This window comes from Cibotium barometz, chromosome 52, assembly GCF_041138505.1.
Source record: "Cibotium barometz isolate CiBa-2024 chromosome 52, ASM4113850v1, whole genome shotgun sequence".
NCBI lineage: Eukaryota > Viridiplantae > Streptophyta > Polypodiopsida > Cyatheales > Cibotiaceae > Cibotium > Cibotium barometz.
Window position 1 is genome coordinate 20,265,170 of NC_141097.1, and position 13,564 is coordinate 20,278,733.

The 13,564-nt window shown below is 44.6% G+C and overlaps 1 protein-coding gene across 3 annotated transcripts in view; it reads left to right on the forward strand.

Annotated features, from left to right (window-relative positions):
- Positions 1-12,538, forward strand: part of LOC147608927 (pre-mRNA-processing factor 19-like) — a 48,395-nt gene extending 35,857 nt beyond the window's left edge. The window contains exons 5-18 of one of the 3 annotated variants that reach the window (XM_086788638.1): positions 3,944-4,030; positions 4,126-4,276; positions 4,378-4,493; positions 4,941-5,057; positions 5,160-5,255; positions 5,360-5,419; positions 5,503-5,577; positions 9,035-9,139; positions 9,301-9,417; positions 9,570-9,647; positions 11,076-11,172; positions 11,286-11,337; positions 11,655-11,725; positions 11,826-12,538. In XM_086788638.1, coding sequence (XP_086644764.1) covers positions 3,944-4,030; positions 4,126-4,276; positions 4,378-4,493; positions 4,941-5,057; positions 5,160-5,255; positions 5,360-5,419; positions 5,503-5,577; positions 9,035-9,139; positions 9,301-9,417; positions 9,570-9,647; positions 11,076-11,172; positions 11,286-11,337; positions 11,655-11,725; positions 11,826-11,935 — 1,332 coding nt within the window. In that variant the 3' untranslated portion in view covers positions 11,936-12,538. Of the gene's footprint in view, positions 1-3,943; positions 4,031-4,125; positions 4,277-4,368; positions 4,494-4,940; positions 5,058-5,159; positions 5,256-5,359; positions 5,420-5,502; positions 5,578-9,034; positions 9,140-9,300; positions 9,418-9,569; positions 9,648-11,075; positions 11,173-11,285; positions 11,338-11,654; positions 11,726-11,825 lie in introns of all 3 variants that reach the window. The other 2 variants (XM_086788637.1, XM_086788639.1) reach the window with 2 other exon arrangements.
- Positions 12,539-13,564: the final 1,026 nt, after the last annotated feature.

Consider the following 13,564-nt stretch of genomic DNA (forward strand, 5'->3'; position numbering starts at 1 on the left):
AGCCTGGTAGAGTCATCTTTGATGATGATGGACATCATGGACAACATCCAAGGGCTGTAAATCAGCCATTACAGCAACAAAACCAGCCCTTAAATGGTGCTGAAAATGGTCCAAATGGACAGCCAAAGATGGCAGAAGATATCCCTATGGATATCCCACAGTTAGAGGAGATACCGTGCATGATCTTTCAACCTTATGGCATGGAACAGGAGCCACCAATAGGTGATATGCGGGCTGGACAGCAACCTGCAAATGATGGTCATTGGGTACGGAGGTCCACAAGACCCTCCAGAGCCCCTGACAGGTTTGTTCTAGGGGTTGACTACTTGATGCTCACTGACTGTGGGGAGCCCTCATGTTATAAGGAGGCTTTACAGAGGGCAGACAAGGCTCTATGGGAGCGTGCTATGAAGTCAGAGATGGATTCTCTGCACAAAAATGGAACATGGAAGTTGGTGCATTTGCCTACAGGCAAGAAGGTTTTGCCATGCAAGTGGGTTTACAGGCTCAAAGTTGCACCTGATGCAAAGCCAAGATACAAAGCCAGGTTAGTAGGCAAAACCTTCTTGTCTACAGGCAAGAAGGTTTTGCCATGCAAGTGGGTTTACAGGCTCAAAGTTGCACCTGATGCAAAGCCAAGATACAAAGCCAGGTTAGTGGCTAAGGGCTTCAAGCAGGAATATGGTGTGGACTTTGATGAGATCTTCTCTCCAGTGGTCAAAATGACCACACTTAGAGCTGTATTAGCTTTGGTTGCTCATGATGATCTGGATTTGATTCAGATGGATGTGAAGATTGCTTTTCTTCACGGTGATCTCGATGAGGAGATATATATGCAACAGCCAGAGGGTTATGCAGTAAATGGAAAGGAGAAGCTTGTATGCAAGCTGAAAAAGAGTCTCTATGGGCTCAAACAGGCACCAAGGGAATGGTATCATAAATTTGATACATTCATGAAATCCCAGGATTTCAGGAGAAGTGACATGGATCACTGCTTATACACCAAGAAAGCTTTGGATGGCAGTCTATTGATCCTCATCTTGTATGTTGATGATATGTTGATTGCCGGGAAATCTCGTAAAGAGATGGATGCCTTGAAGAAGAGGTTGCATCAGACCTTTGATATGAAGGATTTGGGTGATGCAAATCACATTTTGGGTATGCGGATACTTCGGGACAGAAATCAGCATGTGTTGTATTTATCTCAGAAGGAATACATTGGCAAAGTTTTGCAGAGGTTCAATATGGATGGGGGGAAGAAGACTAGTGCTCCTTTGCCTCCATATGTGAAACTCAGTGCTATGGACAGCCCACAGTCGGATAGTGACAGGGCTGATATGGCCAAGATTCCGTATGCTTCAGCTTGTGGCAGTCTCATGTATGCCATGGTTGCTACCAGGCCGGACATTGCATTTGCAGTGGGAGTGGTTTCTAGATACATGGCCAAACCTGGCAAGAAGCATTAGGAAGCAGTGAAAGGTGTCATGAGATACCTGAAGGGCACACAGGATATGTGCATTTGCTTTGGCAAACAGGATGCATTAGTGCATGGTTACACGGATTCGGATTATGCCGGTCATCCAGATAACCGGAAGTCTACTACCGGTTATGTGTTTACATTCATAGGAGGTGTTGTGTCATGGATATCCAGGATGCAGAAGTGCACTGCCTTATCTACTACAGAGGCCGAGTATATTGCAGCCACAGAGGCTTGCAAGGAGGCATTATGGCTATCTTGGTTAGTGGTTGATTTGGGTTATATAGGGGATATTCCATTGTTGCATTGTGACAGTCAGAGTGCCATCCAGTTGGCAAAGAACCCTGTCTTTCATGCAAAGACGAAGCATGTGGATGTGAAGTATCACTTCATCAGAGAGGTGATAGAGAACAAGCAAATTCAGCTTGTTAAGATTCATACGGATGACAACCCGGCTGATCTGTTGACAAAGAGTTTGCCTCCAGAGCGGTTTGCTCATTGCAGACACTTGATGGGCATTGGATGAGGCCAATTTCAGCCTTGATATGGCCTTGTATATTATCATGTACATGCTGATTTTTCTTTTCCTTCATTTAAGGACACTTTGCCTTTAAGTGGGAGGTTGTTGGGGTAAAGGCATTATGCCCACCCTTATAGTGTGTACTAGCCCATAAGTTGTATAGAACATAGTACTTTTAGTACTTTTAATGTACTAAGTGTACTATGTGTACTAGAGCAAATATACATGTGTGATAGGGGAGTCACACACACACACACTTGATGAGTTGACTTATCCCCACAACTCTCTCTCTCTCTCTCCCTTCTTCTCTCTGTGTATGTCTCCCACATGAAACCCTTATTCTCATCTCCCTTCACACACGTCTTGATGCAAACTCTAAAGCTTCTACTGACTCTACATGCATGAATGCATCTCTTCAAGTGGGTTAAGGGACTTGGATTGACTGACTAAGGCTGAGAATGACCTACGTAGCTCATGCCTGACTTATCTTGGATTGAGGATTACAATGGGGTCACGATGTATGACAATTATCATCCTAAAGGGTACTAATAATGTACAATGTTGCACTAATGATGATGAGCCATCTTGTCACCATGCACTACAATAATGTAGAGTGCATGTGACATTGTAGCATACACATGGCTACTTGTAGGGTTGTTAGAACCTTCAAAAACGTGCGAACAAAATGGGTTTCAACGAGTTTCGAAAGTTTCCATCCCCAAACGGGAGGTACTGTACACAAATGTATATATGTTCATGCATACATACATACATACATATATACATACAACCATACATACACATACAATATGTCGTCTTTCAACCAATGGAAGGAAGCCTAGGCTCTGATACTAATTCTATCAGGGAGCACATATTTTGGAATTCTTAACTTTTAACTTAATTAAATACACAATTATTCACGAAGGAAAATGCCTCAAAAATAGCAAGACCATAAACACCACATTGGAACTTGAAAATGGGCAGAACAACTCCTCCCATTTTAGGTATTTTATTACGAAAAAGAGAGTATTTGTAATATAAGCTTGTGAGTGATCCCTTGGACCACTAGATTGTCAGCACAACAATACGAGATGTATATATTGAATAAACATTACTTTGCTGTTGTCGTCATAGATTCCCAAATCACATTGTGCGCGCAAGAATGAGATGCCTATGAATGACCCTTGACATGCCTTTATATAGGGAGTTGATTGCAAGTTGTATTCCGGTCGGCTAGGACCTTTATGGCCTCGAAATGTCATCCAGAAGGTCTTTTGTTGTTCGTATTGTGCCCAATGTGTGTCCCAACTATTGGTCCATGTTGTGGGCACCTTCATCTATTGGCTGCCAAAACAGCCCCAAATAGGCCATACTCTTATCACATACTTTTCCTAGAAGGCGGTTGCAAGTAGGAAGCATGTCCACATGGCACTCAGATGGGTGATGCACGTGACATTAGCCCCCTTCTTTCTCTGGCCACCATCTTTGAGTAACATACTGAGGTTGTCTTCAAAGCTTCCAAATCGCAAGAGCACTCAACACCTTGATGGATGCTATTAAGTTGGAAGCTTCACTAGCTGGAGTTGCACCAGGCATAAGGTAAACTTTTAGATTTGGGACCTTACCAGCAGCAATGGCAGCTGGCAGTATGGGTGCTGCTCTATTTGAATCCCATCCACCCATTTTTGGCTTCTTGTTAGTGTCTGCCCAAGCTGCAGCCATCCTGGTGCTGCCACCAATGTTTAATTTTTGCTGCTTGGCAAGTGCGTTGTTGGCCCCCCTTAGTGTCTCCTGCCTTTGTTAGTCACTTTGAAAGTGGTTTGTAAGCTGTAAAAACAGTAAATAATAAATTACTATGGTATCCACTTTGAAAGTGTCACAAGCAAAACCTCTGAGTTTATGTTACCTTTTTCTTATGGGAAGGAATGCCTCTCTGCTGTAAGCAGGAATGGGATGCAGTGGTGTTGTCAAATTATGCTCTAGAACAGCAGTTGCACACTGCTCGGCAAGAGCTCAGCCATGCCTTGTATCAGGTGTGTACAAACTTGATCTTTGTAGGTGTAAGCTAGATTTGAGGTTGTAGATTCATTTTATGAGACAAGCAAAAATGAACTTAAGTTTCCTCCAGCATGATGCTGCTTGCAGGGTTATTGCAAGGTTGAAGAAAGAGAGGGATGAGGCACATGCCTTGCTAGCTCAGGCAGAGAGGCATTTACCTGCTCTACCATCTCCTGTGCCAATCACGCCAGCATTAAGCAATGGAAAACGAGGTTTTTGGAGTTAACCACCTTCAAACTTATAATTCAAGAGGCATGTGTTTTTTTTTTTTTGCAGAGGTGAGTCCAAATCTTTGGTTACTTAATTGTTGCAGCTGCTGCAGAGGATGATCAGGAACCTGCTGCAAGTAAAAGGGCTCGGCAAGGTATCACTGCTGATATCATCAAGGAGCTGACTGACTGCAATACAAGGCTATCTGCACAAAGAAAGAAGCGCCAGGTTTGTGTTTTAAAAGGCATTGCTGTAACATCCTTGCAATGTCGTCCCACAATCGTCCTGTATCCAGAGCACTCATGCACATACACAACTTGAATATACAAGGAAAGGAGTAAGCGGGGGACTCACCTCCCAAAGGTAGGCTCGCTACTCCGAACCACCCCCAAGCTTGGGAGAGATGTGTGCATCACCATAGCATGAGGCCCTCAGATGTCAATACCATGTCTCAAACAGACCACCACCACCTGCATCCCATACTACGTGTCATACCAGCCCGTGAGCTCAGCAGCCCTAGACCCACTTCAAGGGATAGTCTAGTTCCAGACCCACATGTAGTTGGCCCCTTGGCCATAGAGCATGAACCCATGCCCATGCCAGGATGTCACAATTGTACTCTCATGTACCCTGTTGCAAGCAGCTTTTTTTCATGTTCTCTATCTGTCAAACCAGGTATCTCAAGAATTGGCCCCTCCAGAAGCTGTGGAGAGATATACACAGCTATCAAGTCATCCCCTTCACAAGACAAGCAAACCAGGCATTCTGTCAGTGGATGTACACCAATCAAAAGTAAGTTGCAGCTTGCAAGCTGATGCACATGTGTTGGTGCTGGCGGTCCTGTGTCTTTTATTCTCTCTCTTTATATCAAGCTTACTGGATATACTCGCACAGGATCTAATCTTGACAGGTGGGATAGATGCCAATGCTGTAGTTTTTGATCGATCTTCTGGAGAGATAGTGTCTACTCTAACTGGGCACAGCAAACGGGTTTGCTTTACACTTCATTGCCGCTATTAAAGAGGCCTTCAGTAATTCTTATTGGCTGCTTTTCAATGGAATAAATTGATGATTCCTGCTGAGTTTACATGCAGGTGAATAGTGTCAAGTTTGTTCCCCAAGATGGATATGTTTTGACAGGTTCTGCTGACAAGGTTGAGTCCAAATCATATGCTTGTGTAATCTCTTTCCAAGCTCTGAGGTTTTACATGCTAAGGGGTGGCCACTTGCTTTGCAGACAGTAAAAATCTGGCAAGGAAAAGATGATGGAGTGTATGAATGCAAGCACACACTGCGGGATCACGCTGGAGAGGTTTGTTCTATGAAATTTTAGATTTTGGCAATTTTTTTTTTCCCGGAAACAAGATCCTTCTGTTAGTTAACAAAAAACAGTCTCAAAAGGCTAGATACAAACTCGCCTCCATGTACGGAGTGAGGGTCAGAGAACAAAAAAGGGGGGGAAGGATGCACTTTTCCTTTGGCTGGTCACTCTGTGAGGAGAAGGCTATCTTATACAAGGGGGGAGAGAGAGAGAGAGAGAGAGAGAGAGAGAGAGGAGGATGAGGAGGAAAAAACCACAGAGGTGGTATGTAGTGCCAAGTGGGCTCACTACCACTATCTATGAGAAAAGGACTAGGTCGCTAGAACCTCAGGAAAGCTTCCCGACGCTTCTGCATACGGTCAGAACCACCCTAGCGCTTCCCCCATTGGCCGTGGAGGATATGAATGATGTCGAACCAGATGCTGTTGATGGACTCCGCAAGCGGAGTGTGGGTGGCTTCGATGGCTTCGCGGCATCGAGCTCTCTAGATGTGCCATGCGGCAATGTTGCTACAAATTTCCCATCTCTGGCACGAACTAGGAGTCAAGTGACGAGTAGATGGGATCGGGACTAGCATTGTCGAGATGTTAAGGTTAGAGACTTGAAGCCTAGCCCCCCACCTTCCTCCTCATAAGCCATGACAACCTCGGCCTTAGTGGCCCAAGCAACCGTGCCCCATGTAATAGTATGAGAAGAGATCCTTGTCCATAGTGAAGATCCGGAGAATCCTATGCCAAACATGTTGAGCCTTCGAGCAATCTCAAAGACAATGTCGCCAAGACTCCTAGGGATGGCCACAACTTAGACATACTACTGGTCTGCCTCTAATGGCCACCCACATGCCAACTGCAAAACTCCTATATGCCAACAACCACAAAAAGAGAGCGATCTTCCGAGGTCGAAAGCTGTCAGATAGCCTCTTTTAGAAATCTGAGAGAAGACGCGGTGAGAGGCCTTCAGATTGCTAGTGTCTTGTTGCCGGAGTGCCCTCCACCTCAAGCATCTGGATCCTACGGCCAACCCGTGCAGTGTATGCAAAAATGGGGTACCCAGAGTCTCCTCCTTGTTTTTGCAAGATCACACTAAGTCCACTTGCCCGGGTCCCAGTGGAGGCGTGTGATGGGCCGGCTCTCTGATCTCCCAAATCCATAAACGCTAGAGTCTCTCCCTGGCCGCCTTGGCCGGTGGTGGATCAATGTGTCACTCATGTGCATGGAATCTGATTGCCCTCACCCTCTGTAACGTGCATCCCCTGAAGTTCGCCAAGGGGGTAATTGATGTTATTTGCCATGAGGTCCAATTGAAAATGTGAGCAAGGCAGAGCTCTCCTTCGCGCCATGAATTGCTAGGAGAATATCATGCCTCGTAAACACTCCTAGCCACTGCAGGGGAATAGGGTCAGGGATCGGGACAGCCACTCTAGAGAAATGGTAGAGTTGATGTCGAGGTTGAGTCTGTCTCTGCCCTGGATCCTAGTCAGGCCTCTCTCTTGAGCCACTCCAAGGGACCTAGCAGGGTGCGTGCTCAAAGCTCCCCAAGATGCATGAGGCCGAGCCCCTAGCATGTGACCACTAGGTAAATGGATGAGGGGGTTCCAAATCAAGGGCTGTCGGAGACGCTCCTTGGAGGCTACCGGAATAGACTGTTGGAGGGCCGGCCTGAGATGGTCCCAAGCTCCTAATAAACTGGCTGCAAATGTGTCCTCAAAATCTGAAAATTTGGGCTAAAGCCACGGACCCGCATCTCCGTGAAGATCCACCTCCCCACGCTCAGTGTACGGGCGGATATCCTACCCAGGAGGAAATTCCTCAATGGCTCGCCACATGAAAGAAGTCCTCCAACTATCGGCTTGCCGAGAAGGGCACGGCTCTGAATGGTGGGGTCGATGATGCTTAGGCCCCCTCTGTGGTAATGATCACTCTCCAAGCCTTCTTGGCCCAGGCATGTCTTCCGTCGCTGCCAGCCCACAGAAAGTTGTGGATCAACCGCTGAACCTGACCAATGCAAGCCCGTGAGAAAGCCCAGCACGAAGTAATATACCACATGGTGGCAAGAAGAACCCGGTTCACCACCACCACTTGGCCGGCTAAGGAAAGCCTCGCTGAAATCCAGTATAGAAGCTTCTTCCGAATGCTCAAAAGAAGAGGGGCTAATTGTTGCTCTGGGGAAATATCGATGCTCATTTGGCATCCAAGATAACGGACTGGAGTGCCCCTCGGGATCCATTGTAAAGTCTTAATTGTACGCTAAGTTGGGGCGGGTGAAGAGCCAACCCAAAATCCAAACGACTTGTGCCAGTTGATTTGTGTTCAGATAAGGAAATTTGGATTCTTCCTTTGTTGGTATTTCTTTCCCTAGTTCCGTACTTTAGGTGATTTACACAATCAACATGATAGGTTTACGGATGGACATATGTAACTCATCGAGATGTTGATGATTCTCTATGTTGATATGGGTAACTCGAGACGTCGATTATTCCATACGCAGATGTGGATATGTCGGGGCGCCGATGAATCCCTGGTTTTTGCTGTTATAATGCCATGTTTTCTTACTTTATTCCGAATGGTTTACAACGAGGAAGTTACTTTGAATGTGAATTGCTCTAATCATCCGCAGTAGTCTGATGATGGGCAAACAGAGTGTATGAATCAGATTATAGTGTATTCTCTGAAGATTCTCCACATCTCCTGCTAAGTATGTTGCTGTGTCATCTGTGAACTCTGAGTCTAGTAGCTCGCTGAGAGAAAACTACTTATGGCCTCGGCAACAAATAGAAAGAGATAGGGTGCCAGAGGGTTCCTCCAAGAAAGACATCTTACCTGCACACAAGTTACAAGTTTCAAACAGGTTCTGAAGTAAGATTGGTGTGCAGAGGAGTGGCTGGCAAAGGGAAAAATATTTCAAGAAGACACCTTTTACACACAGCTTAGGAGCAGGTTGTCAGGGCTCACAAATAGGGCCTTTTGACCTAGCAGCATCCACATGCATGTCTAGATGTGGAAAAAGTGATTTGTGAAATTTTAGAACTATGGTAACTCAGATGGGTGTAATTTGAAAGTGATGGGCATTCCATTTCCCCAAGTGTTTCAGGCCCTCAGGAGAGTGCCATAAACTCAGCAAAAGAAAGTCTAGTGCTTTGTTAGAGCATGTCCATGATCAATACATGACATGGCTAAAGAAAGACCTTTGTGTTGTACAAAGCTTTTTGCAGAACCTTTAAGCACCTTAATGCTTGGTGGTTTGGCTGTCAGATAGATAGGGACCATCTTGCAACCCATTACAACTGTGCCAACAAAATTGCCCTGGGTCATTTGGCATAATGTGCCTTCTTTTTGGCTCCATGCTAATCTTCTATTTGTTCTGCATCTTGAAACGCTAGTTATAGAGGTGAGGTGCTGTAGATTGTATACCGTGGATCAGAGGCTTGATAGAGGAATGGTGTTTTCAGGTTCGTGCTGTGACGTTACATGCAACACAGAATTTTTTCGTGACTGCATCATCCGACAAAAGCTGGTGCTTTTATGATCTTTCTTATGGAGAATGTCTGGTTCAGGTCAGTCAAAGTGATATCCTTGCTTAATTATGTTGTTTAATAGATCCTTTACTGTTTATAATTACTAATCTGTTCAAATTAGTCACCATGGTGCCCTCTTGGCTAGATTATGTTGTGGGAGTTGCAATCAGGGATGACTAAGCTGATTAATTTTGATGCAGGTGACTGAATCCACGATGCAGGATGGCTATACTTCAGCAGCGTTTCACCCTGATGGTCTTATCTTAGGCATGGGAACGGCTGAATCCCTCGTGCGAATCTGGGATGTCAAGTCTCAGGCATGTCCTTTGTTCTGTTGAGTCATACGTAGCCAGCTTATGTATTATTGGAGGAGAAAATGCTTAATATTGTCTTTCCATAGTTGGAAAGCTGTGTTCCAAGGATATCTTAATCAATGATTTTTTTTCAAAACTTGTGTTGGGGGCACCAGGCTAATGTTGCACAGTTTGAAGGGCACAGTGGACCGGTGACTGATATATCATTCTCTGAAAATGGCTATTTTCTTGCTGTAAGTAATTGCTGCAATTGGATTTTGATGTTTTCTTGGTAGTATTTTCTTATGCTACCTTCTATATATCAAGTGGAAGTCCACTTGTCAGATGTATCATGTTTCATGCTACTGGAGAACCATTAGTGTAACTGCTGAGCTGAGTGCCATTGTGAGCCCTTTGATAAACGGACAGATGTCTGAGTGATGAAGGATAAAGGATGGGCCCTGAGACATTGGCCTATGAGAATGACGGGCTGGGAACTCAAGGAGCAATGCTTGGACAACACAGAGTAGGCAAACTCAGCATGACAAAGATGTGGGTCAGCAGGGAGCCTTTTTGGCCAGTTTCCAGCCAGGGGCTGGGCATGAGAAAAAAACTGAAGGGGTAAAAAGAGGAAATTTTCTCCTTTCCCTTGTCCTACAGCAGGCCGAGCAGTGTGACCTGCAGGAAGGTTGTGGTCGTGGTCCCATGTAGAGGGGGGGGGGGGGGCGGGTGCACAGGTGTGTGCGTCCCCGGGGCTCATAGCTTCTCAATTGCATGTTCACTATTTTTAGCAGCCTGCAGCCCCCTTTGAGCAGTTTCTAGCAGCCAGGAAAGGAAGCTGCTTTTTTTAGGAAAGTTGTGAATTAAAAGGGGTGGTTTTCTATTATGAATTATTAGTGGATTCCTAGGGGAGTGCATATGAAGCATGGCTAATATGGGGCACTTTGAGAAGTGGTCAATCCCAAGGTCCAGAGGAGCCGTCAATCACCGTACTAGGTGGACTGTAACCAGAATGACCTGATTAAATAATAATTCTTGGAAGCTCGAGCCTTGATGACCTCAGGGATTCTTCACTATTCTAGGTTGGGTCAAGCTGGGGAGGCTAGTGTCATCTCTGTTCTAAGGTATTACTAGTGCAAATGCACAAAGCAAGCATCTGGGATGGCAACAATTAGACAAAGATATTAACTTCTGGCCTGTATTGTCTTTCTCCTCTTCAGACTTTGACACTTCTTTTTTCTCTTTGTTTTGTTTGAAAGTTTGAAGGATTGGTTGTGTATGTCATTGTTTGTTTGCATCTATATCACATGCATCATCCCTGAAGTACAGATAATTGGTTGATGCCTCTTGTGAAACACTCTGGTAAGGGTTCAGCAGAGAGAACATGCAATTGTGAGCCCTACTTATTAGGGACAGAGAAGTGAGGATACGAATGCAAATGTGAAATGTAATGGGCCTTGACAGTGATGGGCACTGTCATGTGAATGGGAAACTCAGCTACAGCTCTAGCCAGGTGTCCCAGGGCCGGCCAGCTGTACCAGCTCACAGGGGGACTAAAGGGAGCAAAATTTCAGTGATGGGGCTGGCTGACCAGTGAACCAGCTGTGCGGCATGTGCCATTTGTTTTGCCTGCATTGTCTCAACTGTCTAGCAACTAAGATTTTGTGGATGGCATTTTCTAGACGGCTGCTCAGGATGGTGTGAAGCTGTGGGATTTGCGCAAGCTGAAAAACTTTCGGTCTTTCTCACCATATGATTCTAACACCCCTACTAATGCAGGTGAGTGCAATTGAATGGAAGCTGTCTGTGTTTCTCCCTATCCAACGAAGATTCATCTTTTGTTTGAAATCTTCTTTCTGGAAGCTTCTGAACTTAGTGTAATGTTTTTACAGTGGAGTTTGATTTTAGTGGAAACTACCTTGCCATAGCCGGATCGGACATAAGGTCAGCATTTGCATATATCATCCATTATATATTCTATACAGGTCTTGAAAGCAGGCCGAGGTGTACATGTGGAAGAGTCCACGCATCCCTTTTCCACTGTTTGGGTGGAGCATTCTTGGCCTTGCTAAAGATCACCCATAGCATTTGTGTATGAGTTAGGTTACAATTTTTCCCAGGGGAGAGCTGCCATCATACCTTGGACGAGTTGGAGTCCTGTTTTGTAACACACAGTCAGCTCTACTGTTGCATGTGGGACCACCTTCTTTGAGAGGTGGCAGCAGTTATATGTGCTAACAGTATGCCAATTATGACTGCAGGATTTATCAAGTTGCAGGTGTCAAACAGGATTGGAATACTGTCAAGGTTCTCCCTGATTTGTCAGGGACGGGTATGCTTCTGTTTAGTAATCCATGCATTTGTAGACAAATTGTTACATTTATAAGCTACTGTTTTATCTGGGTCCTTGATCCTAATGCTCTGATTTACAGGCAAAGTTACATCCGTCCGATTTGGTCCACATGCAAGTTATTTGGCTGTTGGAACTGGTGACAGAAATTTAAGAGTACTTGGTGTCCCAACTGCTTCAGTCGAACCCTGAACGTATTCACATATTGAACTTATTATTGTTTGGACAAGCTATTGTGGGGGAATGGGACCTGTGTGATGAGTAGAAGGACGGACTTTTACATGCTTTGTTGGAAGGCCTTTGTTGGGACTGGGTAGACTCTAGAGACCTTGGCTGAAAGGATTTACATGCTTTGTTGGAAGGTCTTTGTTGGGACTGGGTAGAGAGACCTTGGCTGACATGATACGAGTGTCGCACAGGAGAAACCTGCTAGAGACTCATAAGAAAGCCTTTTCCTGTTTTTGCTTGAACCTCTGAGTGCAGCCCAATCCTCCCCCCTCCCTTGCAGAGTTTTGAGCTACTGATTCTTTACTTGAGGTGCATGGTCTCCAATAATTGTGGGCAGTCGGACATCTATTACTGGCACTCGTGGAGCTCGTCCTTTTGAATTAGAATGAGACACATGGCATCAGCCCTGCTTTAGGCCATTCGTTCAACCCCTTTGTACCAGATGTTATTGCCTCGACAATATAGCTATCTAAAAATGAGGTCCATGGCAAGATGGATACTTCAAGCACCTACATATCTGATTTCAGTGCTTCCACTTCATTGCAATGAGCTTCTCTCAGTTTTATTCTGTAGCAGGTCTGATGATGTATGTGATGAGTGTCTGATTATGTCCTGCTTACTCTACCTGAATCGTCACTGTACTAGCTAAGATAATTTTATGGATAATAGCCAACTTCCATGGAGAGACGTGGCTGTGAGTCACGATTAATCGATATTCAATTATTGTATAAATAAGGATAAGCTTGTGTGCTGTTTGTGTTTGTGTGTGTGTGTGTGTGTGTGTGTGTTGGGGGTGCTGGTGATGGGGTATATCCTAAGAAATGCTAGCAAATTATAGAAGAAGATGCCTCCTAGGGTTTATCCCAACGGTAGTGCCCTTGCTAGGGAGGTAGTAGAAAGTGTTGGCATGTAATTCAAGTACCTTTCCTCGCATAAGAAGAGGAAGAAGATGAGGTTCATTGTAATTTGCCTTCAGGAAATGTTTCAAAGATGGACTACATAATAAATGACTTTATTTAATGCATATATAACAAGATTATTAAAATTTTAGATTCATGATTCTTGATATATAGTACACATCACAAAAAGGAAGGGCCTGCTCGTGGGATTTCACATTCCTTTGAGAGGATGCATGCAGCCTCACCTGGGCATTTTCCAACTCTCCACAAAAATGGTAAGGGCATGTTGTCAAATTTTGTATTTTTGAGTGTGCCAATTCTCATTTCAGTGACAAATAGTAATAAGCGGGTGGTTCAATTTTAACTGAATTCAAGGTACCTATTTCTTTGTGGATGATGAGAGGTATCAATCACTTCTCTTTTTGTTTGACTTTGGAATATAGAAAGCAAGTTGATACGTCACTTTATCGTAGGATTTTTGTATTTGGAATCTCTATACTCAAAAGTTATTTGACTTTCTACTTGGTTTTCTTATCCACACGCAACTATAAGCCATTAATGTAATTAGCTCAACAGATTCCTTTTTGTAATTGTGTCCACTATATTGCCTTGCAAATTTAGTATGACAATACATGTGTGCACGTTATTCACACATGCATATGTGGACGCATTACACCCACAAATACACACGTGC